Source organism: Macrotis lagotis, chromosome 1 (genome assembly GCF_037893015.1).
Source record: "Macrotis lagotis isolate mMagLag1 chromosome 1, bilby.v1.9.chrom.fasta, whole genome shotgun sequence".
Classification (NCBI taxonomy): Eukaryota; Metazoa; Chordata; class Mammalia; order Peramelemorphia; family Peramelidae; genus Macrotis; species Macrotis lagotis.
In genome coordinates, this window is record NC_133658.1 from 347,822,964 (window position 1) to 347,850,515 (window position 27,552).

The following is a 27,552-nucleotide window of genomic DNA, read 5'->3' on the forward strand; positions in this document are numbered from 1 at the left end:
CAGTGGATACAGCACCAGCCCTGGAGTCAGGAGGACCTGAGTTCAAATCGGCCTCAGACACTTAATAATTCCCTAACTGTGAGGCCTTGGGCAGGCCACTTAACCCCATTGCCTTGCAAAAAACCTAAAAGTAGGGTCCCTGCCCCCTTGGGCCACGGCTCCTGGGCTCCTGGCGGTGGCTCCCTGGCCAGCTCCACCTCCACGAGCCACAGGCCTGGCTCCTGCAGCCCGCGGTCCCCTCGGGCCCGGCCCGCGTGCTGCATGGGCACGGCCTTGTGCGGTGCCCAGCAGCACCTGCGGGCAGCACCACCACCCCGAACCAGAACAACATCGCTAGGGGCCCGAGTGCCACTGCTGCCATCGCCTTGGCACACGCGGGAAATAACTTGCAGCAGCTTCAGTCTGACCCATTTCCACGGATACTGTTGATGCTGAAAATGCAAAATGAGCATCCTGCAGAATTTCACAAAGATAGTTCCAGTCTACCTTCAACCCAGATGATTCTCAGCCCAACTTCTTGTCCATCTACATTGTCTGTCACAGGTTTATGAACTGATGTCCTGATTCAGTTGCCTGGCCATCCAACAGCTCTTCATATTCTGGACAATAGGCATTTTTCATCCCTTTTTTACCCCCCCCCATTTAGAAGTTTCATGATATTCCGGGGCTTGATGTAATGAACACAATATTATCCACAAACAGGAACATCAGAGCACTCTACTGTCCACTTTTATTCTCTATGTGACATCTTCCATGACAACTACATGGACCTTTTGTGAACATCCTCTTATGTTATGCTTAGTAATTGAAGTCTTAGCAGAATCTCTGCATTCATCAAGGAATATTGTGATATCTTAATGTACTTGCAAGAGACTCCTTGTTGGAAGAGAACCCTTAAGTGGTGATGTTCTAATCTCTGAAATCAGAAGCTTCTTTATCAACTAAAAGACACTAAATATAGTGGAATCTTGTCTTCTCTGTACCTTTTGGGCAACTGGGTGACTAAAGACATATGGTGTACTGTAGGAAATCTTGTGAATGCTGATGGGTTCACTGTTTTAAAGTTCCCATGCTATGTATATGCAAAGACCTCATAACAGTAGTGTATACTTCCTCTTTTGTTTCATTTCATTTTGTCCTTTTGTGTGACTTGAATTGGATTTTTATTTGGCATTAAGGAACCCAAGGGTCCAGGTGTACATTGAGGTGAAGGTGTTAGTCATGGAGTCTAGACAGAGTGAGGGCAGCACAGAGGGTGAAGAAGTGAGGAAAGAAGGGCACCCAGTCTCTGAGGCCAAAGTCCACTTCAAAGTGACACGATTCATCATGGAGACCAGTGTCAAGCTAGGGATGCAATCCATTCCAATTGCCACAGCCTGCACCATTTACCATAAATTTTTCTGTGAGACCAAATTAGATGCATATGACCCTTACCTAATAGCCATGTCAGCCATTTACTTGGCAGGTAAAGTGGAGGAGCAACACCTCTGAACAAGAGTCATCATCAATGTCTCTCATAGGTATTTAAATCCCAAGAGTGAACCTTGGAGTTAGACTCTTGGTTCTGGGAACTGAGGGACAGCATTGTTCAATGTGAATTACTCATGTTGAGAGTTTTGCATTTCCGGGTCTCTTTCCAGCATTCCCACAAATATCTGCTCCACTACCTTATTTTTTTTAAAGAATTGGATGAACCGTCATAGCTAGGAGAGGACTCCCCTCTCTCTGGCAGCCTGGGCATTGCTGCGGGATAGCTATCACGGAGCATTGTGCCTTCAGTATCCTACCCAACACATAGCAGTAGTGGTGCTCTATCTTGCTTTGCAGTGCTATGGAGTGGAGGTGCCTGCCAATTCTGAGGCAGAAAAGCCCTCGTGGCAGGTTTTTAGTGAAGACCTTACCAAGCCAGTCATTGATAATATTGTGTCTGACCTGATTCAGATTTACACAATGGACACAGAAATCCCTTAATTCATCCAGGGAGAAGTAAACATTTGCTTTCTTTGAAGGTTGAGTTTGATCCACTCAAAGGGTCCCAACTTCAAAAAGTAGATAAGGCACAGGGGGCAGTTTTGCATTAGCAAAGGGGGAAGAACTAAAGGAATTGCTTTCTGATATTCATGTAATGGTGCAGTGATTGACTGATAATAAGCATTCCCCCCTGTGCATGTTTAGACCTTGTTGTATTTGGATATGAATAGGTCCATGTTGAAAAAAGAATGTACTATGTTCAGTTGCCTTTTCAATTGCACCTTAAAACAAAGCCAAAATAGAATACTTTGGGATATATTTTCAAGCCATACCTAAACTTAATCTTGTAACATAAGTGAACAGTATTTTATTTTACATAATAAAAGATAAAATTTTTTTTGTAAAAATGTGAAAATAGGCACATATTTTAAGATATGTAAATGTTCTGTGGACCACATTGGGGATAGGAGATTATATTAGCCTTTTCTTTTTTCATTTTACCTTCTCTTCCTCTCTCTGAAGCATAAAATATGATTATCTTTTCAACACAAATGTTCTTCCAGTAATCCTTTATGTTCAAAATCTTGGAACACCTTGGTCTCTGAAAAAGTTTTCCAGTAAATCCTGGGGCAAATGAGAATTAAGTAGTGGGGACATTCTACTGATGACCTATGTGCAAGAAATGTAAAAGGGAAACTGTTCATGAACCAGTCATGTAGTAACCATCAGGGAGTAATAGAAAGACAGTATAAATGATGGACTGGTAGTCACAAAATGTAAAAAGCTGAGAAAGGCCTCTAGAATAATGGGTAGCATACCAGGGAAAAGAATCCCAGAGGTAGAGAGGATAGGAATGGGTTATTATCTGCACAAATTGGATGAGATCATGGATTGATTAAAGTGTTGGAAGAATAGCAAAACACTTTTACAGTTCAGAAACAAAGAACATATTGCCAACAGTTGGCCAGAAGAAACAAGTCATCTTAAGATTTTCACTTACGTCATTTCCAAAAGAAATTTGTTGTTTTTCTATTAAACCTGTTTGTTGATTTCCTAATAAAAAAATTTTTCAAAAAAAACCCCTAAAAGTATGGTGTGGGGGAGAAAGTCAAGATGGTAGGGTAATGGCAGGGGCTCCCAAAATCCCTCCAAATAAATTCTAGAGCAGTAGAACCCACAAAAAGAGAGAGTAGTATGAAAATCTGGTCTAAACCTAATTTCTGTCGTACTTATTTACAGCTTTTTCAGAAGTTTTTATCAAATAATATCATTTTTTATTTTTCCAATTGATATTTTATTTTATTTTTTTCAATTACATGTTATAAAAATTTTTCAACATTTATTCACAGGCATATGTATATTTATAAGTTACATGATTTCCTTCTACCCTCCCTTCTCATACCCCTCCCATCAGCATTGAACAGTCTAGTGAACATTGTACATATACGTTCCTGTTTAACATGTTTACTGATTAGTCATTTTATGTATGAAAAAATTAATACTAAGGGAAAAGAAAGAAAACCATGAGATTGGAAGAAAACGTAAGAGAAATTTTTAAAAAGTAAACACGATGTTCTTTCAGATTTTGTAGTTTTGTTTTGTTTTTCTTCATCTGGATGTAGATAACATGGTCCATAGCAGATCTAATAGGATTGTCCTAGCTCTCTGGATTGCTGAGAGGAGATGCATCCATCAAAAGTTGATCAGCTCACAATGTTGTTGTTAGTTCTGCTTCCTTCACTCAGCATCAGAAGGAACTTACATTTTTTTTTAGATTTTTTTTAAAATTTATTTTTATTAAAGCTATTATTTGAGTTTTACAATTCCCCCCCAATCTTACTTCCCTCCCCCCCATCCCCACAGGAAGCAGTCTGTCAGTCTTTACTTTGTTTCCATGTTGTACCTTGATCCAAATTGGGTGTGATGAGAGAGAAATCATATCCTTAAAGAAGAGACAAGAAGTGTAGGCGGTAACAAGATCAGACAATAAGATATCTGTTTTTTTCTAAATTAAAGGGAATAGTCCTTGAACTTTGTTCAAACTCCACATCTCCTTATCTGGATACAGATGGCACTCTCCTTTGCAGACCGCCCAAAATTGCTCCAATGAGTGCGTCCTTCAAGGTTGATCATCACCCCCATGTTGCTGTTAGGGTGTACAGCATTTTTCTGGTTCTGCTCATCTCACTCAGCATCAGTTCATGCAAATCCCTCCAGGCTTCCCTGAAATCCCGTCCCTCCTGGTTTCTAATAGAACAGTAGTGTTCCATAACAATACATATACCACAGTTTGCTAAGCCATTCCCCAATTGAAGGACATTTACTGGATTTCCAATTCTTTGCCACCACAAACAGGGCTGCTATAAATATTTTTGTACAAGTAATGTTTTTACCCCTTTTCCTCATCTCTTCAGGGTATACACCCAGTAGTGGTATTACTGGGTCAAAGGGTATGCACATTTTTGTTGCCCTTTGGGCATAGTTCCAAATAGCTCTCCAGAAGGGTTGGATGAGTTCATAGCTCCACCAACAGTGTAAAATATCATTTTTCCAGTTAGAAGTCTCTTAAAATTCACCTTCTCCCTAACTTCACTTTCTTTGTTGAGGTCACCAAAATTCTTTCAAACCCCCAGGTTTGCAACCTTGGAGTCATTTATTGGTTCTTCACTCTTCCTCTACCAGCCTCCCCTCTCCACGCGACATCCAGTCAGTTGGCAGATCTTGACAATTCTACCTCTATAATATTTCTCAGATTCAGTCCCCTCCACTCTGTGATCACCACTACTTCATGTCCTTAGCACCTATTACCTGTACTACTGTAATAACTTCCTAGTTGGTCATCCCCATGCCTGAAATCTCTTCAGAGTCCAGTCTGTTTTCTACAAAATTAACAAAGTAACATTCTTAAACCATAGATCTAATCATATCATCCCCTTGCTCAAAAAACTCCAATGGCTCCCTCTTGTATCCAAATCCATATGTAAACACCTCTCAAGTATTTAAAAAGTTTCATAGTCTGTCTCTAAATTTTCCTTCCAGGCTCATTCTCTTTTTCTATAGTTTATAAAATAGGCCTCCTTCCTGTCCTTTTACCTTCCTTCTGTCTCCATGCTTTTGTACAGATTGTTCTTCATGCATGAAGTGTTTTTCCCCCTCAATTCTGTCTCTTAGAAACTCTGCCCTCCTTTAGAAGCTCAGCCCTTGTCTCTTTTATTTTACATGCATTTTATGTTTATTTTTATGTGTGCATATTGTTTCTTCTCCACAGAACATAGACTTTTTGAGGGCAGAAACTTTCATTTTTGGTTTTCTCTAGTCACTGGTACATAGGTTATTTAATGTTTATTTATTTATTGATAGGCTAAAGAAAGTCTTTAATTTCATTCATTATCTATCTGGTGAGTATCTTTTGTTTTTGTTTTTCAAGGCCCAGGGTCACACAGCTAGGTAATTATTAAGTGTCTGAGGTCACATTTGAACCCAGATCCTCCTGACTTCAGGTCCCATGCTCTATCCACTTTGCCACCTAGCTGCTCCTGGTGAGTATCTTTTAAGTGAGTGAAACTAAGTTTGGGGGCTTGAATGTCTGAGTTTAATCTTAGCTTTCTAACTTCTTGTTTTTGTGCCCTCATCCCAAATCTATTTTGCAATGAGATGACTTGCCTTGTTTTTTAAAAAAGTGATTCTTTTGTTTTTGTCATAGAAAGATCTAACTATAATTTTATCTAGCCCCAATAATTCAGTCTTTTTTTATGATAGAGAAATTAACTAATCATTGACTGAATCTGAAAGTGATGTATTCTTGTGTCTTTTTTAGCCCATTCAGTGAATCTGGCTCTGGGTGCTGTGGGGAATAAACACAAATTAAAAATATAACTCTGCCATCTGAGTATATATATATATTAGAGTTGATGATAACTTATGCAAAATTAATCATAGAGAGAATGTGCTTTAAGATATAAGGGAGATGGGGAGGCTAGGTGTCGCAGTGGATAGAGCACCAGCCCTGGAGTCAGGAGTACCTGAGTTCAAATGTGACCTCAGACACTTAATTACCTAGCTGTGTGGCCTTGGGAAAGCCGCTTAACCCCATTGCCTTGCAAAAACCAAAAAAAAAAAAAAAAAGAAAAGAAAAGATATAAGGGAGACTGAGGATAAAAAATTTGCAAGTAATAGCTATGTACCAGTGTTTTTCATAAGAAATAGTAGAAATTACTAAAAAGATTTCTTCCCCCAAAATTCTTATTTTTAAAATTCATCATGTGAACTGATTTAAAAAGAAACCCAACTGATTTTGTTGCTTTTCCTTTTTTTTTTTAAGTTTAATTCAGTTTTTTAATAAAATGAAGAAGTGGATAGACATGTCAAATCTGCCACAGGAATTTCGTGAGCGTATAGAAAGACTGGAGAGAAACTTTGAGGTGTCAACTGTGATTTTCAAAAAATTTGAACCAATTTTTTTGGACATATTTAGAAATCCATATGAGGAACCACCAAAATTGCCACGGAGTAGAAAACAGAGGTAAGACTTTTATTAAGTGAGATAATATATGTATAAATCATTATGAACATTAAAGTTTAATATTTTGTTGGCTATTATTATTGCTTTAACTTTTTTAAAAATTTTATTTTTTCTTTAATTTTTATATGATATGTATTTCTCTTTATCTGCCTGCTCATCTCCATTGAATTCTTATGATATAGGAAAACAAGACCTGAGGTTACAGCAGTCATACCTAATAACTACATTTCTTATCCATAGTTCCATTCTCTCTAATAAGAAAGAGATATTATGTTTATTAGTTAAATATATTCATTCATTTATTATTACTTGAGACTTGATTTTTCTTTTCTTTTTTCCCTTTTTGGAGGCAATCCTGGGGGTTAAGTGATTGACCCAAGGTCACACAGCTAATAAAGTATCTGAAATTGGATTTGAACTCAGATCCTTCTGACTTCAGGGCTGGTGCTTTATCCACTTTACCACCTACCTGCCTCTTTGCTATATTTTTCAAGGGGAATGGCAGAGTTTATGTATGCTTTAGTTTAAGAAATCTATTAAATTTTGCTTTTAATATTTTTCTCTTTTTATTTACTGTTAAACTTTAAAAATGTTGCTGTGGTTTTCATTCTAGAAAGCAAGCAAGAGTAGTGAAATTTAATGTAATTTTTTTTTCCTTTCCAGACGAGTCCCTTGCACCGTTAAAGATCTCTTTAACTTCTGCTGGACACTCTTTGTCTATACAAAAGGTAAATTGGTATTTTAGTAACTGATATTTTATATTTTGTGAAATTGGTCATATTTAACATGAAAGGTTTGTGGTCTTTGTGTTCTTTGTAAAGGGAACTTTCGTATGATTGGAGATGATTTAGTAAACTCTTATCATTTACTCCTGTGCTGCTTGGATCTAACTTTCTCAAATGCCATTATGTGCCCAAATAGAAGAGATTTGTTGAATCTGTCATTCAAAGGTAAGACCTTATTTATTTGTAAATTATTTCTAATTATTTAAAATTGCATTTTTAAAAAAGTAACCATGTGGCTTCCTTCTTTCTTTTCTTCCTTCTGTCCCTTTTCCTCTATGCTGTCTTAGGTTTACCACCTGATTTCCATACTTCTGACTTTAGAACTTCTGAAGAACCGCCATGTATTATTGCCACACTCTGTGAGCTGCATGATGGACTTCTAGTAGAAGCAAAAGGGATAAAGGAGCATTACTTTAAACCATATATTTCAAAGCTATTTGACAGAAAGGTACAGTACCTGTTAGCAGATAAATAAAATCTCAAGTGATTATCAAGCACATAGAAAAGTCATTTTTGGTAAATTCCTTTTCCACCATTAAACCTTTTCAAGTTGTTTTTGGTTCCAGTTTGCTTACTAATTAGCTGGGGAACTCTTGGAAAGTTACTTTAATTTCTGTACCTCATATTTTCATCAAGATTAGATTAGGTGATTTCTGAGATTCTTTCCAGCTTTAATATTCTGTGACAAAAAGTTGCTTCTTGCTCAAACTGTTTGTATATAGCAGTTTTTTTCCTTTATTATTATGGATCACACACACATATTTTAAAATGACTGATGACATACCACTGGAAATTCTTGCTGACTTTTAATTATGATTTTGAACAAGAAACAGCAAGGATAGGAGGGCTGCCTTGGAATCAGGAAGGCTTAGGCTTAGCTTTTGTTGTTGACTTATATTAGCTGTGTGATCATAGGCAGATCTCATTTTCTCAGTTGTCTCAGGCAACTCTCTGACATTATAAATTATAGATCTGCAGTAGTAGAAGAAGTTTCTATAACAGGAACCCCCTACATGAATGCAATTACAATTTGGGACCCTACCTCTATTCCCTGAAAACATTTTGTCTAATTTTATAAAGAAACTAACTTAGTATTTTGATAGGTTTTATATTAAATATAAAGGACTTAATTGGGGGAATATTTTTATCATAATTAAGCTGTACTGTGAACCATAACTATCCTTTCAGTTATTTAGGTTTATTTCATTTATTATCATTTTATAATTGTCCTTGAAATGAGAGTCTTGCTTTCCCAAACTTAGGAACGTAATACAAAACAGTTATCAAAACTGTTTGGTACTGGGTAAAAAAATAGAGAAGCCAGCTATCTAGCCAAATATATACCAAAAAACTATTGTTTTATAAGCTATAAAAATAATATGGTAAAAAAGATTAATAAAAACATACTTGGGGGCAGCTAGGTGGCACAGTGGATAGAGCACTGGCCCTGGAGTCAGGAGTACCTGAATTCAAATCCGGCCTCAGACACTTAATAAATACCTAGCTGTGGGGCAGCTAGGTGGCTAGTGGATAAAGCACCGGCCCTGGAGTCAGGAGTACCTGGGTTCAAATCCGGTCTCAGACACTTAATAATTACCTAGCCATGTGGCCTTGGGCAAGCCACTTAACCCCATTTGCCTTGCAAAAACTTGAAAATAAAAAATACTTGGGAAGACTAGATAATAATTTGACAGGAAATGGATTTAGACCCATATCTCATAATATGTAGCTTGGTATATTCTACGTGGATGATAGATATAAACATAAAATAGAACCTTAAAAAAAGATAGAAAATGGAAAAATGTGGTTTAATTGTGGGGAGAGTTTTTCTTATTTTTTAGGGATTTTAGCATTTTTAGGGATACTCAATCAACAGACATTTATTAAGCTTTTACTCTGTGCCAGTACAAAGTAAGAAGCAGCAATAGTTCTTGCCTAGCTCATTTTTTTTTTTTTTGCAGGGCAATGGGGTTATTAAGTGGCTTGCCCAAGGCCACATAGCTAGGTAATTATTAAGTGTCTTAGGCGGGATTTGAACTCGGGTCTTCCTGACTCCAGGACCAGTGCTCTATCCACTGCACCACCTAGCTACCCCCTAGCTCATGTTTTAATGGTGAGATAACATGGGCATAAAACTATGTATACAAGATAGGTCCAATATGAATGGAAGGCAACCTTATGACATTTGGGCACTGATTGGATATATGAAGTTAAGCTGTTGAGAACACTGAATTAGCCTATCTGGATGACCTGAAGAATGGTGGTATCTTTGACAATAGAGAAATTCAAAAGAGGGGAAGGTTTGGGGGGAAAGATAATTCTGTTTTGAAAACTGAATTTGAGAGGCCTATATTTCATCCAGTTTTAAAGGTCCAAAAAACAGCTGATGATATATGACTGAAACACAGGAAAAAAAATTAGGCTAGGATATATAGATTAATCATCTGCAAAGAGATATTTAACCCAAGGGAACCTGTTGAAATTACTAAATGAGATGTCATGAAGTGAAAAAAGAAAAGGACTCAAGATAGAGTCTTGAGGAACACCCATGATTGATTAGTATGACCTGGCTGAGTATGACCTTCCGTAGAAGAGACTGACAAACAACATCAATCCATTTGGAGTAGGGGAGAGAGAGAGAGACAGACAGACAGTAGAGTCACAAAAACTGAAAGTATCCAAGAGAAGAAGGTGATTTGCAGGATCAGATGCTGCAAAAGAGGTCAAGGTGAATGATGAGATGAGGTGTTTCATTGGTTTTGGCTATTAAGAGGTAGAATGGAAGAGTAAGCCATAGGAACTGAATGAATTAAGGAACAGAGAAGTTAAGACTATTTAAGGGAACATAAAGATGAGAACTGAAGGATATGGAACTCACTGAGAAAGAAAAGAGAATGCCCTGGAAATCTGTAATTCACAGCTATCACAATCTAAATTGGATGGTAAATTTAACTTGCATGAAACTCAAAAGAGGTTTCTAAGTGTCATCTGGAAGGTGCTAAGTCTCAGAGAATGGCCCTAGATAGAAGGAATAAGATAGGAAGTGGTTTAAGATGAAAGGAAATTTGTTAAATATGGAGTGGGATTTCCAAAGGGCACGCACAGTGGGAGGGGCTAGAAGAGTTGCAGTGGGATATAAAGTAGAGGTGAAGCAAATAGAAATGAGTGAGCACACAGTTATGTTTGGAGAGAATTAGATATGCTTGATGACATTTAAGATAATTTTTTATATCTGATTTAAAAAAGAAAAATAAAACTTTTGACAAATATTTGATAGATATTTTAAAAAATCTAAAATATCATTTAAAAAATTCTTATATCTATTAAATTGTCCAAAAACATGAATAAATAATTTTCAAAGGGGAAAATAAAGTTATTAATAATGATATTGTAAAGTATGTTTAAAAACTAGGTGTACAAAAGATGGTATATTAGATTCACTATATTGGAATTGAAAAGCATAAATTCAGTGACATCCAAGGTGAAAATGTTTCTCAGATGTTATATTTCTCAGTTTTATGCTATACATGTTTTGTTTGCATATCATCAAACCTATTTTTTAAGTAATCTGTTCTTTTAATAAGAATTTGTCTTCTACATTTAGAATAAATATGCTTTACTTTTCAACTTATTTCACATTTTTCTTATGTTTGTATAGCTAGGCTATGAGAAATTTCTAAATATCTTTTCCTCTGCAGATTTTGAAAGGAGACTGTCTCTTGGATGTTTCCAGTTTTGCAGATAACAGGTATGTACTATTTATAGCAGAGTAGTCAGGAGTACCTGAGTTCAAATCCGGCCTCAGATACTTAATAATTACCTTGATGTGTGGCCTTGGGCAAGCCACTTAACCCCATTGCTTTGAATATATATATATATATATTATATTATTTATAGCAGAGTGTAACTCCAAAGAATTTGAATTTTCCTCTCATTTAAAGGCAGAAGAATGGTCATTAAACTTAACCTTAAATATTGACGTAATATTTGGATGCAGAAGGATATTTTATCATTTCTAAGTGTGGTATACAGCAAAATAATAACTTGGTTTGTCAAAAAAATACAATTTTGGGGCAGCTAGGTGGTGCAGTAGATAGAGCACTAGCCCTGGAGGCCCCAAGTTCAAAGCTGGCCTCAGACACTAGATACCTAGCAGTGTGACCTTAGGCAAGTCACTTAATCCCATTGCCTTAAATAAAATTACAATTTAGAGCAATTATTCCCTGACATCTTTTTGTTCAACATCTTTTTGTTCTCCTTAATTTATCTTCCTTGAGTTCACAAGTGAGTCTATATTCTCTATATCCTTCTATTTCAGAATAATGAGAATTTCCTAGTAGATGGCAAGTATACCGAAGAAATAAATTGAATATTAATAAGTATAGTCAGAAAACTCCGGTCAGGACAGCAAAATTTTTCTTTAGCTTTTTAATTCTATCATTGTTTATCTTTCAAATGAAAATACTATCTCTTTTCAGCAAAGCAGTAAATAAAGAATATGAAGAATATGTTCTTACAGTAGGCGATTTTGATGAAAGGGTTTTCTTGGGAGCAGATGCAGAAGAGGAAATTGGAAGTCCCCAGAAATTTACAAGTGACACCCCTGCAGGAAAATTGATTGCAAGAGTCCATGTGGAATGTAACCTTCAGCAGCATTTTGCAAAGGTATGCAACTTGTTCAGGTTTCAGTTAAACCTCTGCCACAAGCATCTTTTTGTATTTAAATCTTGAATTTCAGCATTAATCTGTAGTCTCATGAACCTCTTAGTCAAAGGGACCTTAAAAAGAATGTTTTAGACTTTCTGCTTGATTTTTTTGGATGTATACATTGACACTGCCTTAAAGGTTCATTTTTGACAAGGTATTTCTCATACCTTGAAATTATTTAAGATTCCTTGAAATAGAAGAGATATATCCTTGTTCATGATAATAAATATCAGACATAAAACTGAGAGGTTTTTGTTCACCAAAGGAGACTCTCTAAGGATGACAAGGTCAACTGGATGCTTCTCTTTGCTAATGCCGTTGTGCAAGGTATATCTTGCCTTAGAATATTGCATCTTGGAAAACATTGATAATTATACATGAATTTGGTCTTACTATCCAACTATGAAAGTTCAAATGGATGAAGATCTTGTCCAGATTATGATATGCAGTTAAATTGCCAACCCTAGTTTCCCATCAGTATTTCTATATCTTGTATAGACACAGATGGTACAAATAAGGAATTTGGTCCAGAATTAAAGAGTGATTGATTTACATTGCATTTGAGAAATTACAAAATTTCTTTATTGTCCCCACCTTCTCCCAGGACCAAAAAAAACCCCTCACATTTTTAAAAATGCCAGCATTTGGTATATGCTGGGTATGAGTAGATTACAGCTAATAACACAAAGAGTAATGGAAACTAGAGTAAAGGCATCAGAGAAGTGTAAACATGAAGATAGGCCCAGTCATGAAATGAGAGAAAGGATAGCTAAGGGAAACACTACATACACAGATAAATACATACAAAAGTAATTTCAAGGAGTAGTTTGAACACTCTTGGGAGTTAGGAAAGCCTCTTGTAAAAGGTTTCAAGGAGTTCTCAGAGGCAGAGGTGAAGAAGGAAGCATTCTGTGCATGAGAGATAAAGAGCATATGTGAAATTACAGAGAAGTCAAGTGTGGTGGGGCATACTTGTAATCCCAGCTGCCAAGAAGCTGAGGTTGGGGAATCATTTGAACATGGGAGTTCTGAACTACAGTGGGTTAAGCTACTTGGGTATTAAATTGGCATTGACTTGTTGAAACCCTTAGAGGTGACAGTCACCAGCCCCTCCAAAAGAGGGGCAAACTGGCCCATGGTAGATGTGGATTAGGTCAAAGTTCCCTTGGTAATCAGAATATGATTGTGTTTATGAGTAACCCCTGCACTTCTAAGCCTTGGTGAGTTAGGGACACAATCTTTTAAATAAGTGAATAGGTAAATAGTTACATTGACAAGAAGTAGAATGTTCTGTTTAAGAGACATTAGTGTGCATGGTGAGTGCATGAGAGGACAAATAATGTGTAATTAGCCAAGAAAGGTAAATTCAAGCCAGATGGCTGTGATTTTTAAATGTCAAACAGAAGACTTTTTAAATTATCCTGTGTAAATCAGGAACTTTTTCTCTAGAATGCAAATTCTGGATTCACCCAGACCAAAGTAATGCTAGCAAAGGGCTTGGGGGGCCGTGGGGGTGGGAGGAAAGAAAAATTCAAATCACTTATCCTGGAGCCTAGGTAGCTAAAGGCTGCAAGTGTGACTGGAAGACTGGATCCACCCACACCCCAATCAACAAGTTGTCCAGAAGGCAATCAGCTAATATGCAAGCCCTGAGGGCAGGGCTTTTATTGGGGCATTGAACAAAGCCTGCAAGATTTATCTGAGACCAGTTAACCAGCTATTACAACCTTGACTAAAGTAGATTCACTTCTGGACCCAATATACCCTGCTTTCCACCCTCTGAATTATTTTAGATCACAAGCATGCACAACAGAAAGATTACGCAAATCAGACCAAATTTAAGGTAGACCCACCCTTTACTTTATCCATTTAAATCAAAGCACAACCCCAGCCCTGGGCAGCAATTGGAGTATTCTTCAAAGGTACTATAGGTTTTCCTATATCTCTTAAAATACAGGTGGGCAGAGTTAATCCATTTTACCACATCCCTGCTGGGATGTAGGCTATACAAAAAGCCTTCAGGCACCATGGTGAAAATTTATTGCCTCTATTGGAAATGTAGCTATGCAAGTAACCTTGAGACATCCAGTGAAAAGTATTAAACACATCTCCAATTCCGATTCTGGCTGCTGCTCCATCCCTCCTCTCAGGCTCAGGCTTGCAGCCACTGCCATTCAGGTTCCTCAGGCCACCTCCAGGTCCATCTTCTGCTGCAACAGGACCTGGGCTAGGGCTCCCTCTCTACCATCGGGAGAGGGGATTGAGGGGTAGGACCATTCTCCTTTGAGTCCCACATTTGGATTTCAGCCCTAGGACTCTCTTCTGCATTTCACTCCCTCTGCCCCAGGATCATCAACTTGAGTGCTACACCTGTCCTTGAACTCAGGAAGGCTTTCCAGTACCTTCTCCATGGAGACAGGCATTCCAGATTCAAAGTCCCAATCCCAGTCAGCTAATAAGACATTGGCCACCATATACCACATACTGGTTTCATCCCTTAACTCCCCACTTACTGACTGCCACTGAAATCCTGCCGACTACCCCAGTTCTAAGTCAGGAGCTTTTTCTCTGGAGGGCAGATTCTGGATTCAGACAAATCAAAGAAATGCCCTGGGGTGGGGTGGGGTGCTGGGAAGGGGGAGGGGCGAAAAGAAGACCACACAAGCCCAGGAAGCAATCAGCTGATCCTCAAGGTATGCCCTCAGGGCAGAGCTTTTATAGGGGCATAGAACAAAACCTGCAATATTTTATCTGCAGACAATTTTGAGGGTCATCAGCAAGTTGACTAAGGTAAATTCACATCTGGAGTCAATATGCCTAGCTTTACTTCCTGAAAGCCCTTGAAATGTGTTAAGCAGGAGTTTGACATAATGTATAGCCAATATTTGGTCCAGATGTGAATATGAATTTCCCTTAGTCACAGTTGTTCAGCTTGACAGATATAAATTCCTTAGATTGAATTCGGATGTAGCCAGTTGTACATTTTGTTTATGTGATGATACTTTTGTAAATGTTCCAGATCTGGCATGATTCCAGCTTTGTTCTATACCCCTATGTATAGGGTAGGGGATAGACCTTGGACAGGACCAGTGGGGAAGTCAAGCAAAGGGAGAAGTGGACTAGGTACTTGAGGAACTAATAATGAAACTTCTAAGATAATGCAGATTGATTTATGTGAGGACTTGACTCTTTGGCTGCCATGCTGCTAGCAGCAATAATAAAATAGTATAAATCTGTCCAAGTCTCTAAAGTATTCCTTTGGTCTCTCTGAATTAAAAAGATCCTGCAAGACAGTCAGAGAAGAAAAAAGCCTTCAGAGCTCCTGTCCTACAATTGATGTATCTGGCAGGATTTATCTGAGGCTAAAACCTCCTGGACTAACAATTGGTGATGAGGATGGAATTTGTTTGAAACATCCTGCTCTTGGCAATTGGACTTACACAAAGAGACCTGTACTTTAGGACTATCACTGGTATCAGAGTGGAAGATGACTTGAAGTAGGAAATGAGTAGATATAAGGAGACACACTGAAGAGACTTTAGTAATGGTCTAGATGAGAGGTGAGGCCTGAATTGGTACAATGGCCTTGGGAACGGAGAGAAGGGTTTATTCTTCTTAATTAGTCTCCTTTTACCTCTAACACAAACTTTATTCTCCCTCAGGTTATGTCAGTGTAATTCCACTCTTAGTTTGTCACTGCTGTGGCTAAAATACTCCCATGCTTTCACTTGCTTCCTAGAGGTACTTGTTCAGTTCAGAGGGCCTAGTTTGGTAGTTAAGAAATCTGGAAATCTTTTTAAGGTCATGTAACCTTGAGGGACTCATTTAATTGCATTTTGCCTCATTTGTAAATTTCGGCAATTTGTTTTATAGGAAAGAGCACTAGATTTGGAAGCAGAGAGCCTGGGCTCCAAGTCCACATCTGTTCTTTCTCACCTCAGTGATCTCAGACACTCACTCCCCTCTCTGGGCCACAGCTTTTTAAATAAATAAGGAGTTTCGTTTTATTATGTGTAGGATACCCCCATTCTAAATTATATGATATTATGAGAATCAGTATTGGTCTTAACCATTACATGGATTAAATGAAATAACATAAAATGCCTTGAAAAACAAAAAGTAATGTTCAATTATAAAGGTATAGGAATGCCCATCATTTTATAGATAGATAGTCGGATAGGATAAAAGACTCTACAAGAAAATATGACTTCAATGGATGTGCATATGGATTTTTTTATTACAAATAAACTTTGAGGAAAGAAGCATGATTTCTGAATCTTAAAGCTTTCTCTCCCTTCTAACAGAAAAGATCATTTGCCCCTTCTACTCCACTGACTGGACGTCGGTATCTACGAGAAAAGGAAGCTGCTACTACTCCTGTAACTTCAGCAACCCAAAGTGTGAGCCGATTACAGAACATTGTGGCTGGACTGAAAAATGCACCAAGTGAGCAACTTGTGAATATTTTTGAGTAAGTATACAATTATTAATTACTGAGTTTTTCTTTTAATTAAGTTTAATGTATTTCTCATAACCCTTGAGGCATAGCTTTCTTATTGGAAGTAGATTTTTTTCTGTCTAGTAAGTATAACAGTACCAATTAAGCTATGTTAGTTTTGTTTTGATTTTTGTTTTTTGGGGTTTTTTTTTTTTTGCAAGGCAATGGGGTTAAGTGGCTTGCCCAAGGCCACACAGCTAGGTAATAATTAAGTGTCTGAGGCCAGATTTGAACTCAGGTACTCCTGACTCCAGGGCCGGTGCTCTATCCACTGCGCCACCTAGTCGCCCCTGTATCCTTCATCTTAGAAGAAGACCATGACATCATGCCCCTTTGCCTCTAAATAGGAGATTATTTAAAAAAAAAAACACTTATCTCACAGGGGTTTTGTGGGGGGGGGGCCTTTACAAACTATAAAGTACTATACAAAAGTGATTTGTTGTAATTATTACATCGAATATATTTTAGAATATATCCCTTCATATAAATATAGTGGTACTAAAAAAAAAAGCAATGACCATTAGAATAACTAGAGAAATTATATTATACTATCACCATTCATTAGTTCTCTTGTTCCTTTAATTAGCAGTTAAAAGTCATTGGTAGAAACAGAAACAGCTAAGTAGAAGTTATCTTAAATTGGACTGACTAAATCAAGTTTGATTTAGGTTTCAGAGAACAGATCTCAGATTTATATTTAGTGTCAGTCTCCTATCTTTCTGTGAAATGAAAAGATAAAGGTTGCCAAAGGGAAGTTTTAGGTATAGGCAGAATGTCATTGATCATTTAGATGCAAAATGACCATCCACTTCTGTCCAGAGTAAATATATTCTTTAGTCACAACTTTATGTGAAATTTTCTTTTCTGTTAAGACTTGTTGCAGCTATCTTTACTACTAACTCTAATTGTTAATAAATTGTTACTAATTGTTATTAATCATTGTTAAGAAAATGCCAAAATGCTTTAGAACTCCAGAAGAAGATTGTGACATTCCTTTATAGCTCCAAAAGTACCCTGAAGTCCTCCAGAGAAAGAACAGGAGCTTTTTTAGTCAGACCACATCTGGAGTATTATCACTGGTTTGAGGATGGGTTTAGTGATGATTTTGGTGATAAACTGAAAAGCATCCAGAGAAGACAACCAGGGATAGTGAAGGACCTTAAGATTTAACAAATTTAAAAATTGGTTGGAAGAATGGGATATATAACCTAAAGACTAGAGGACTTAGTGAAGATAGCAAAGTCATCTTCAAGCTTTAAAGAGCTTTACCATGAAGGAGGGAATTTGACTTTTTCCAGGTGGCCACAACCAGAAGCAGTAGATAGAAGGTATAGAAGTAGATTTAAACTTGTAAGAAAATATTCTTCTAGGAGTGGCTAGGTGGCTCAGTGGATGGAGCAACAGCCCTAGAGTCAGGAGTACCTGAATTCAGATATTACCCCAGACACTTAATAATTACCTAGCTGTGTGGCCTTGGGCAAGCCACTTAACCCCATTGCCTTGCAAAAATATAAACAAAAAAAAAATTCTTCTAAACAAGAGCTATGTAAAAGGAGTTTAAGCTATCTTAAAAGGCTATCTCACAAAGATTCTTCAAAGGCATGAGAAAGGCATGTTGAGAAGAGAATGAATTATACTACAAGATTTCTGCCATTCTTTCCAGCTCTGTAAGTTTTTGTGAGATATCAGAGTATCTGTATCAGATCATAGAAATAGAGATTTAGAGCTAGAGAGGTCCTTAACTATCAAGTCCAATGCCTTCATTTTACAAATGTTAAGCAACTTGTCCAGCATTGCACAGCAAATAAGTGTCTGAGATGAGATTTGAATTCAAGACCTCCTTTTCCCAAAGCTTGTGTTTTATCTGTTACATCATATTATTCATCAACCTTCTAGCATAATTGTATTATAATATATGCCTGCCCATAGTATTGACTATATACTATATCAGCTTGTTAATGGATTATGTCAGTTCCAAAATAGAATTCCTAGGACTGAATGGTGACTTGATTTAAAGACTTCTTTATTTTCATAATGTGTTTTATTTTATATAGGTAAATTTACAGCACAATAGAGAGTTTAAACCATCAGATAATGTAATTTTTTTTCAGTATTGGGTGACTCATTTTATTTTACAGGTCTTGTGTACGCAATCCTATGGAAAACATCATGAACATAGTGAAAAGTATAGGAGAAGCTTTTTGCCAACACTATACTCAGTCAACAGATGAGCAGCCAGGATCTCACATAGGTAAGAAATGCAAAATCATTTGATGCCATATTATAAATAATTCCAGCTTGTCCTCCCCAAAAGAAGAGACATTATAACCAACTTCTTCTCCTGGATATTTATCAACTATTAACTTTTATTAGCATACACCTTTGTTTCCATTATAGATTTTGCTGTAAACCGACTAAAATTGGCAGAGATCTTATACTATAAAATATTAGAAACCATAATGGTTCAGGAAACACGAAGACTTCATGGAATGGACATGTCTGTAAGTAGATTAACCTTCATTAAGCTCAAATATGTTCTCTTTAGTTTCTCTTAAATTCTTGAAATGGTTAGATAGGTCTGTCCCCTATCAATTTTCTCCTACCCCATTTTCAGTTTTCTAATAAAAATTCTTGAATCATATTCTTTTTCATATTCTTAACAAATAGTATAGATAAGAATTGGGTCAAAAGCAAGGAGCCACAATTAGTGATGTAGAAAATGTTGAGAACTTTCATGGATAGAGAGAACCATATAGAAGTAGGTTCTTTTGTTCTTTAATTCAAAAAAATTTTTAAGAAGGCAACAATTTTATATTACCTAGGAGGATATGCTATTAATTATGTATATGTCATTCTACTTTTATGATAACTTTATATCATCCAATTCATTCTGATACAAATAATAGTTTCAAAAAAGCAAATACGAGGGGATTATTTATGATTATTCATGATTATTTATATGTCTTCACTTCTGTTGCTTTGTGTCCTATATCAGCTATAGCAAGTGTGGTAACTTGGTATTTATGATGATGCTCGTGGTGATATGCCTTACATTTGTTTTTGACTTTCCCTTTTTCTGAATTTTGATGTTTTGTTGATAATTGTTTTGATATTCATTGTTTTAATATTTCAATATATTCTGTATTTTTATTTCTATAATTTTAATATAATTAGTTTCTATAACCTTAATTTTTAAAAATTGAAGTCATTAAGGTAAACTAAACTTTTTTTTTTAAAGGTTCTCTTGGAGCAGGATATATTTCATCGTTCTTTGATGGCTTGTTGTTTGGAAATTGTTCTATTTGCATATAGCTCACCTCGTAATTTTCCCTGGATCATTGAAGTTCTTGATCTAAGTCCATTTTACTTTTATAAGGTGAGATGAAAATAGTTTCTAATCATGGGGTTCCTTATGTTATTTTCATACATTATATTTTGGTGAGAAAAGAAAGGTTCCATATTGATTTCCAGAAAATATTTACATTAGTGGCCTAGAAGCATAAAGCCTAGGGTACTATGGTTGGCCAGGCCCCTAGAGTTAATAATGATAATCTGAGCTAGGGTTGGACCTCTGGCCTCTACTTAAAACCTAGTACTCTTGCCACTAGATTACAACTTCTCTCTTCTAGGTCATTGGGGATACAAATATAATATTAATACATACATAGATATATATATATAGAGAGAGATGTACATTTGCTTACACATGTTGCATGTTATAAATATACACATACACTATATATATATTTGATCTCTTACCAACACTTTATAGGATATTCAGGAAATTTGTATGCATAAAGATCTGGAATTTTTAAGAGAACATTTCAATTTTATACAAATTGAATCTCATTATTTTCTTATGATTCTTTTTTTTTGTTTTTTTCTTTTATTAAAGATTTTATTTGAGTTTTACAATTTTTCCCCCAATCTTACTTCCCTCCTCCCACCCCCCCACCCCCCCCCACGGAAAGCAATCTGTCACTTTGCTTTGTTTCCATGTTGTATGTACATTGATCCAAATTGTGATGAGAGAAAAATCATATCCTTAAGGAAGAAACAAAAAGTATAAGAGATAACAAGATCAGACAATATCAGGTGTTTTTTTAATTTCTAAATTAAAGGGAATAGTCCTTGAACTTTGTTCAAACTCCAAAGCTCTTTATCTGGATACAGATGGTATTCTCCATTGCAGACAGCCCAAAATTGTCCCTGATTGTTACACTGTTGGAACGAGCAAGTCCATCAGGCTGATCATCACCCCCATGTTGCTGTTAGGGTGTACAGTGTTTTTCTGGTTCTCCTCATCTCAGCATCAGTTCATGCAAATCCCTCCAGGTTTCCCTGAATTCCCATCCCTCCTGGTTTCTAATAGAAAAATAGTGTTCCATGACATACATATACCACAGTTTGCTAAGCCATTCCCCAATTGAAGGATATTTACTTGATTTCCAATTCTTTGCCACCACAAACAAGGCTGCTATGAATATTTTTGTACAAGTGATGTTTTTATTCTTTTTCATCATCTCTTCAGGGTATAGACCCAGTAGTGGTATTGCTGGATCAAAGGGTGTGCACATTTTTGTTGCCCTTTGGGCATAGTTCCAAATAGCTCTCCAGAAGGGTTGGATGAGTTCACAGCTCCACTAGAGTGTAATAGTGTCCCAGATTTCCCACAATCCTTCCAACAATGATCATTATCCTTTCTGGTCATATTGGCCAGTCTGAGAGGTGTGAGTTGGTACCTCAGAGAAGCTTTAATTTGCATTTCTCTAATAATGATTTAGAGCAATTTTTCATATGGCTATGGATTGCTTTGATCTCCTCATCTGTAAATTGCCTTTGCATATCCTTTGACCATTTGTCAATTGGGAATGGCTTTTTAAAAAAAAAATATGACTCAGTTCTCTGTATATTAGAAATGAGTCCTATGTCAGTCATTAGTTGTAAAGATTGTTTCCCAATTTACAGCATTTCTTTTGATCTTGTTTACATTGGTTTTATCTGTGCAAAAGCTTTTTAATATAATGTAATTGAAATCATCTAGTTTGTTTTTGGTGATGTTCTCCATCTCTTCTTTAGTCATAAACTGCTCCACTTTCCATAGATCTGACAGGTAAACTAGTCCTTGATCTTCTAATTTGTTTATAGTATTGTTTTTTATGTCTAAATCCTGTATCCATTTGGATCTTATCTTGGTAAAGGGTGTTAGGTGTTTCTTCCATACTAACTTCCAATTTTCCCAACAGTTTTATCAAAGAGAGAATTTTTATCCCAATAGCTGGACTCTTTGGGTTTATCAAACAGACGATTACTATTGTTTCCTGCTATTGCACCTAGTCTATTCCATGAATCCACTACTCTATTTCTTAGCCAGTACCAAAAAAATTACTTGATTTTTGCTCATTTATTTAAATCTGATTTAATTTGTGTGAGAAGTGTTTTATAATTGTTTTCAAAAAGTTTCTGAGTCTGTCTTGGCAAATAGACTCCCAGATATTTTATATTGTCTGAGGTTACTTTGAATGGGATTTCTCTTTCTAGCTCTTCCTGCTGTATCTTGCTAGACATATATAGAAAAGTTGAGTATTTATGAGGGTTTATTTTATATCCTGCAACTTTGCTAAAATTGTTAATTGTTTCCAGTAGTTTTTTGGATGATTTCTTGGGATTCTGTAGGTAGACCATCATGTTATCTGAAGAGGGTGAGAGTTTTGTTTTTTCCTTCCTTCCCGATTCTAATTCCTTCAATTTCTTTTTATTCTCTTATTGCTGAAGGTAACATTTCTAATACAGTATTGAATAGTAAAGGTGATAATGGGCCTCTAGCCTCTCCCCATTGAATATAATGCTTGTTGATGATTTCAGATAGATATGGCTAATTATTCTAAGGAACAGTCCATTTATTCCTACACTCTCTTTTAAATTCATTTTTTTTATTCTCATTTTGTACAAATGGTTTTTTTTACATTAATAAAATATTCTTGTTTACAAGTAAACAAAATACCCCTCCTCTTCCCCCATGAATATAGATAGACTTGTTTGGGCAAAAAAAGTAAAGGGGAGAGGAAAAAAATTAAAATAAAAAAATAATAATAGTAATAATTGTAGGTATGGCCAGATGGCGCAATGGACGGAGCAACAACCCTGGAGCCACGAGCACCCGAGTCCATATCCAACCTCGTGAACCCAACAATCACCCAGCCGTGTGACATGCAAGTCACCCGATCCCCACTGCCCTGCAAAAACCAAAAAAAAAAAAAGAAATAAAAAAAGACCCAAAATAAAATAAAATAGTAATAATAATAGGGGTGGCTGGGTGGCAGACAGAGCATTGGCCCTTGAGCCAGGAGCACCTGGGTCCAAATCCAGCCCCAAACACCCAAAGATCACCCTGCTATGTGGTCCCAGGCAAGCCATCCAGCCCTACTTGCCCTGCACCCTCCCCCAAATAATCATAACAAAAAATGTGCTTGAGTCTTTGTTCCAACACCAACAACTCTGTCATGGGTGGATCTCATTCTTTATGATAAGTCCATCACAAAAGTTATTTCCATATTTTTCCACCATTGCCAATGCTGATCGCAACTCCCTCCTTTCGTATTTCTCCACTACCATGTACTATATTTTCTCTCTCCTTTCACTCTGACTCTGCTGTAGGGTAGCTGAGTGGCGCAGCAGACAGATCCCTGGTCCTGGGGCCAAGAAGCCCTGAGCCCCCATACCACCCCTTAGGCCCAGAATCCACCTGGCCCTGTGGTCCTGGGCAGGCCTTCCATTCCCAGCCCCTTGCAAGAAGTAAGAAAGAAAATGTGTTATATCTGGCCACTCTCCCCCCACAGTCCATCCTCTCCTCCTTTATTCACATCCCCACCCCTTCCCTCTGCTCCCCGCTCCTTCTTACTCCAGATGTTTATACCCCATTGAGTATATTTGCTGTTTTCTCTCCTAGCCATCTCTGATGAGAGCAAAGTTTCCCTCATTCCCCCTTGCCTACCCCCTTCCATATCATTGCAATAGCTCATTGTAATAAAAAAAAATCTTAATGTGAAATATCTTGGACTATTCCCCCTCTCCTTTTTCTTTCTCCCATTCCATTTCCCTTTTTTTTTCTATTGACTCCATTTTTACACCATAGTTTATCTTCGAATTTAGCTTTCTCCTGTGCTTCAACTATAAAAGCTCTCTCTACCTGCTCTATTAACTGAGAAGGTTCATATGAGTATTATCAGTGTCATTTTTCTATGCAGGAATACATGCAGTTCATCCTCATTAAGTCCCTCATATTTCCCCTTCTCCTCCAATCTCCATGCTTCACCTGAGTCCTGTATCTGCAGATCAAACCTTCTGTTCAGCTCTGGCCATTCCAAAAGGAACCTTTGAAATTCCCCTGGTTCATTGAAAGTCCATCTTTTTCCCTGGAAGAGGACATTCAGCCTTGCTGGGGAGTTCATTCTTGGCTGCATTCTAAGCTCTCTTGCCTTCCGGTATATTGTATTCCAAGCCCTACGAGCTTCCAATGTAGCTGCTGCTAAGTCCTGTGTGATCCTGACTGCAACTCCACGATATTTGAACTGTGTCCTTCTGGCTGCTTGTAATATTTTCTCTTTGACTTGGGAGTTCTGGAACTTGGCTATAATATTCCTAGGGGTTGGTTTTTGGGGATCTCTTTCTCCGGGGGATCTGTGGATTCTCTCCATTTCTATTTTGCCCTCTGCTTCTAGAATATCAGGGCAATTTTCCTGTAGTAATTCTTTGAAAATGATAGCAAGGCTCTTTTCCTGATCATGACTTTCAGGTATTCCAATAATTTGTAAATTATCTTTCCTAAGTCTGTTTTCCATATCAGTTTTTTCAATGAGATATTTCACATTTTCTTCTAATTTTTCATTTTTTTGGTTTTGAGGTATTGATTCCTGGTTTCTGGTAAATTCATCAATCTCCCTGAATTCTATTCTTTGTCTGAAGGATTTGTTCTCCTCAGAGTTTTCTTCTCTCTTTTTCCATCTGGCCAATTTTGCTTTTTAAAGCATTCTTCTCCTCAATAACTTTTTGAACTGTTCTGTCCATTTGACCTAAGCTGGTTTTTAGCATGCTATTTTCTTCAGCAGTTTTTTGGATTTCCTTGACTAAGCTGCTGACTTCATTTTCATGTTTTTCCTGCATCTCTCTCCTTTCTTTTCCCAGTTTTTCTTCCAACTCCCTCATTTGATTTTTCAAAGTCTTTTTTGAGCTCTATCATAGCCTGAACCCAATTTCTGTTTTTCTTGGAGTCTTTAGATGCAGGAGCTTGTGCTTCCTCATCTTCAGACTGAGTATTTTGGTCCTTCTTGGGCTCATTTGCAAAATATTTCTCAATAGTCTTCCTTTTGTTTCTCTGTTTGCTCTTTTTCCCAGCCTGGGCCTGGTTTGGGGTGTTTCTTGAGCTTTTGGGACACTCCCACAAGGGTCTCAGTGTGTGAGGCTCTGTCCTCCCTCCTGGTCTGTGAATGACCATAAGCTCCCCCCTCTGCCACGGGGCTGAGGTGGGGGGGGGGGGGGGCCCTGTTGTTCTATGGGGGGGCCTAGACTGGGATCAGGATCTGAATGTGGTCAGCGCCCCAGAGTCCTGTTCCAGGGGCAGAGGACAGAGCTAGGCAGTCTCTCTTCACTCCACTCCTTCAGCTCAATGGGCTCATGCCCTGGGGGCTCCTGCCCTGGGGGCTCCTGCTTACTGGCTCAGCCCTGGATCAGGGCTGGGGAAAGAAGATGCTGCTTGCTGTGTGCCTTGAGTGCTGGGCTCCACGTGCTAGCTCTGGCAGAGGTCCCCCACTGTTCCCCCACTTTGTGCCTGGTGCTCCTCAGGGTGCAGCTCAGGAGACTCCCCTGCTGCTGTGAGCTGAGACCCCCAGCGCCCTGGGGCTGCCTCCGGGAGGCTGAGGTTCTTTGGCTCTGGTGGGCCACCCCTCTGGCAGGCTGCCTCTCTGACCCCGGGGAGCAGAGCCTTTCTGCTCTTTTCCAGGTTACCTTGAGTAGGAGAACTGCCTCACTGGGTCCCTTTATAGGTTCTGTCTCTCGAAAGTTTAGTTGCCCTTTTCCTACACTCTCTAGTGTTTTTAATAGGAATGGGTGCTGTATTTTGTCATAAACTTTTTCAGCATCTATTGATATGATCATATAATTTCTGATAGGTTTGTTGTTGATATAATTGAGTATACTGACAATTTTCCTAATATTGAACCAACCCTGCATTCCTGGGATAAATCCTACTTGATCATAATGTATTATCCCAGTGATAACTTGTAATCGTTGTGCTAAGATTTCATTTAAGATTTTTGCATCTATATTCATTATGATTCTTTTTTGTTGTTTTTTTTTTTTTAGCAAGGCAGTGGGGTTAAGTTACTTGTCCAAGGTCACACATCTAGGTAATTTTTAAGTGTTTGAAATGATTTGAATTCAGGTCCTCCTGACTCCAGGGCCAATGCTTTATCCAACTTCGCCACCTAGCTGCCCCACTGTCTTAAGGTTCTTATATAGATACAGTTGTTTGAAATTATCTTAATATGATGCTTTGGATATATAAAGACTTTGTAGATTTATAATTTTGAATGAAAGATTGTAAAACAAATCTCAAGCCCTATGAGATTAGAGAAAAATATATATTTAAAATGCTTGCTTTTGATGGTGGTGATGTGGGGATTGGGGACAAGTAGGAAAAGGGTCAAGTATCAGTGAACTACTCAAAGCTATGCAAAAAAACTTAGTTTGATAGTCTTATTTGTAGAATATGATATAGTATGATTTAGTACTAACCTGTTTAGTATAAGGAGTAAAATATACTCAGTAGCTCTGGAATTCCTTTTTTTTTAACCTGTTCTCATTGATTAATGAAACTATATGCCTGAATATGATCATGCTCAGGGTTTGAGTTACTTCAAACTTAGTGACTTATTATTGGCAGGAAAAATATTCTTTGCTCCTAAAACAAATTTCATTAATTTTCTTTTGTAAAATATAGAAATTGTCACTAAAAATTCCATCATTTTCACCTTCCAAAAAAGTATAATTGACCAATATCCACACTTAGATACTACTAGTAAACATGGTGTTGGAGGTTATTGACCTTAAGTTAATATTTCATCATCAATGATCTTTTCAAGCTATTAGATGAATGTATTTTTAGTTTTCACCCTCCCAAACTGTATCCAAATTAAAATGATAGAAAATAATTTTTCATTGGAATTCTTTCTGTTTATGAATTGTTGACTTAGTATAATTCAGTTGCCCCCAGTGGAAGTCTTAATTTGCTAAGCAGCAGTTTTTTCCAGCCCCAGGGGAAGATTGATCTCTATCAGTGTGATTTATCTTTTCCCTTTGGACTAAGTTCAGGTAATGTCTAATTAGACATTTAGGAGGACCTGTATTATTATTGGTGTAGATATTCCAACCATACATTATATGGTGTATATACCCCTCTGCTGATAAATCTGCTATTTAATTTCTTGAATCACCGTGACCAAAAGAAACATCTGCCCTAAGGCATGGCAAATTATATGTCAAGTGAACAAATTTTGGGAATCATGGGAACAAATTTTGATTTAAATACCCCACAACATTAATAACTAGTTTCATGATAAAAGTAAAATTTCTTTTAAATATTCTATTATTTTTGTGGAGTGGCTTAGAGTCAGGGTAGTTGGAAGAACATCAGTTGGACTGGGAATCATGATGTTGTTATCCAAAGGAAAGAAAAGGGTCTCTGAAGTTACAGTCTGGCTTCATCTTCTGTTTCTGCTGAATAGCTTTGAATAAATCACTTAGCCTCAGTAGACCTTAGTTTACCCATATGTAATTGATGACTTATTTGGAAATTGTGCTGTTTTTGTATATAGCTTACCTTGTAGTTTTCCCTGGATCATTGAAGTTCTTGATCTAAGTTCATTTTACTTTTATAAGGTGAGATAAAAATAATTTCTAATAATGGGGTTCCTTACATTATTTTCATATATTATATTTATTCTGGTGAAGAAGAAAGGTTCCATATTGATTTCCAGAAAATATTTCCATTAGTGACCTTAGCCCAGGAGAAT

At 37.2% G+C, this 27,552-nt stretch overlaps 1 protein-coding gene and 1 pseudogene across 2 annotated transcripts in view; both read left to right on the top strand.

Annotated features, from left to right (window-relative positions):
* The window catches only part of RBL1 (RB transcriptional corepressor like 1), a 63,773-nt gene that overhangs the window by 8,952 nt on the left and 27,269 nt on the right, over positions 1-27,552 (top strand). Inside the window, exons 2-12 of one of the 2 annotated variants that reach the window (XM_074211943.1) lie at positions 5,399-5,510; positions 6,293-6,493; positions 7,157-7,221; positions 7,315-7,443; positions 7,566-7,726; positions 10,977-11,026; positions 11,757-11,943; positions 16,290-16,456; positions 18,622-18,734; positions 18,881-18,984; positions 19,722-19,859. In XM_074211943.1, the coding sequence (XP_074068044.1) occupies positions 6,315-6,493; positions 7,157-7,221; positions 7,315-7,443; positions 7,566-7,726; positions 10,977-11,026; positions 11,757-11,943; positions 16,290-16,456; positions 18,622-18,734; positions 18,881-18,984; positions 19,722-19,859 (1,293 nt within the window). In that variant the 5' untranslated portion in view covers positions 5,399-5,510; positions 6,293-6,314. The remainder of the gene's footprint in view (positions 1-5,398; positions 5,511-6,292; positions 6,494-7,156; positions 7,222-7,314; positions 7,444-7,565; positions 7,727-10,976; positions 11,027-11,756; positions 11,944-16,289; positions 16,457-18,621; positions 18,735-18,880; positions 18,985-19,721; positions 19,860-27,552) is intronic. The other variant, XM_074211942.1, reaches the window with a different exon arrangement.
* On the top strand, positions 311-5,391 carry LOC141505782 (cyclin-Q-like; annotated as a pseudogene).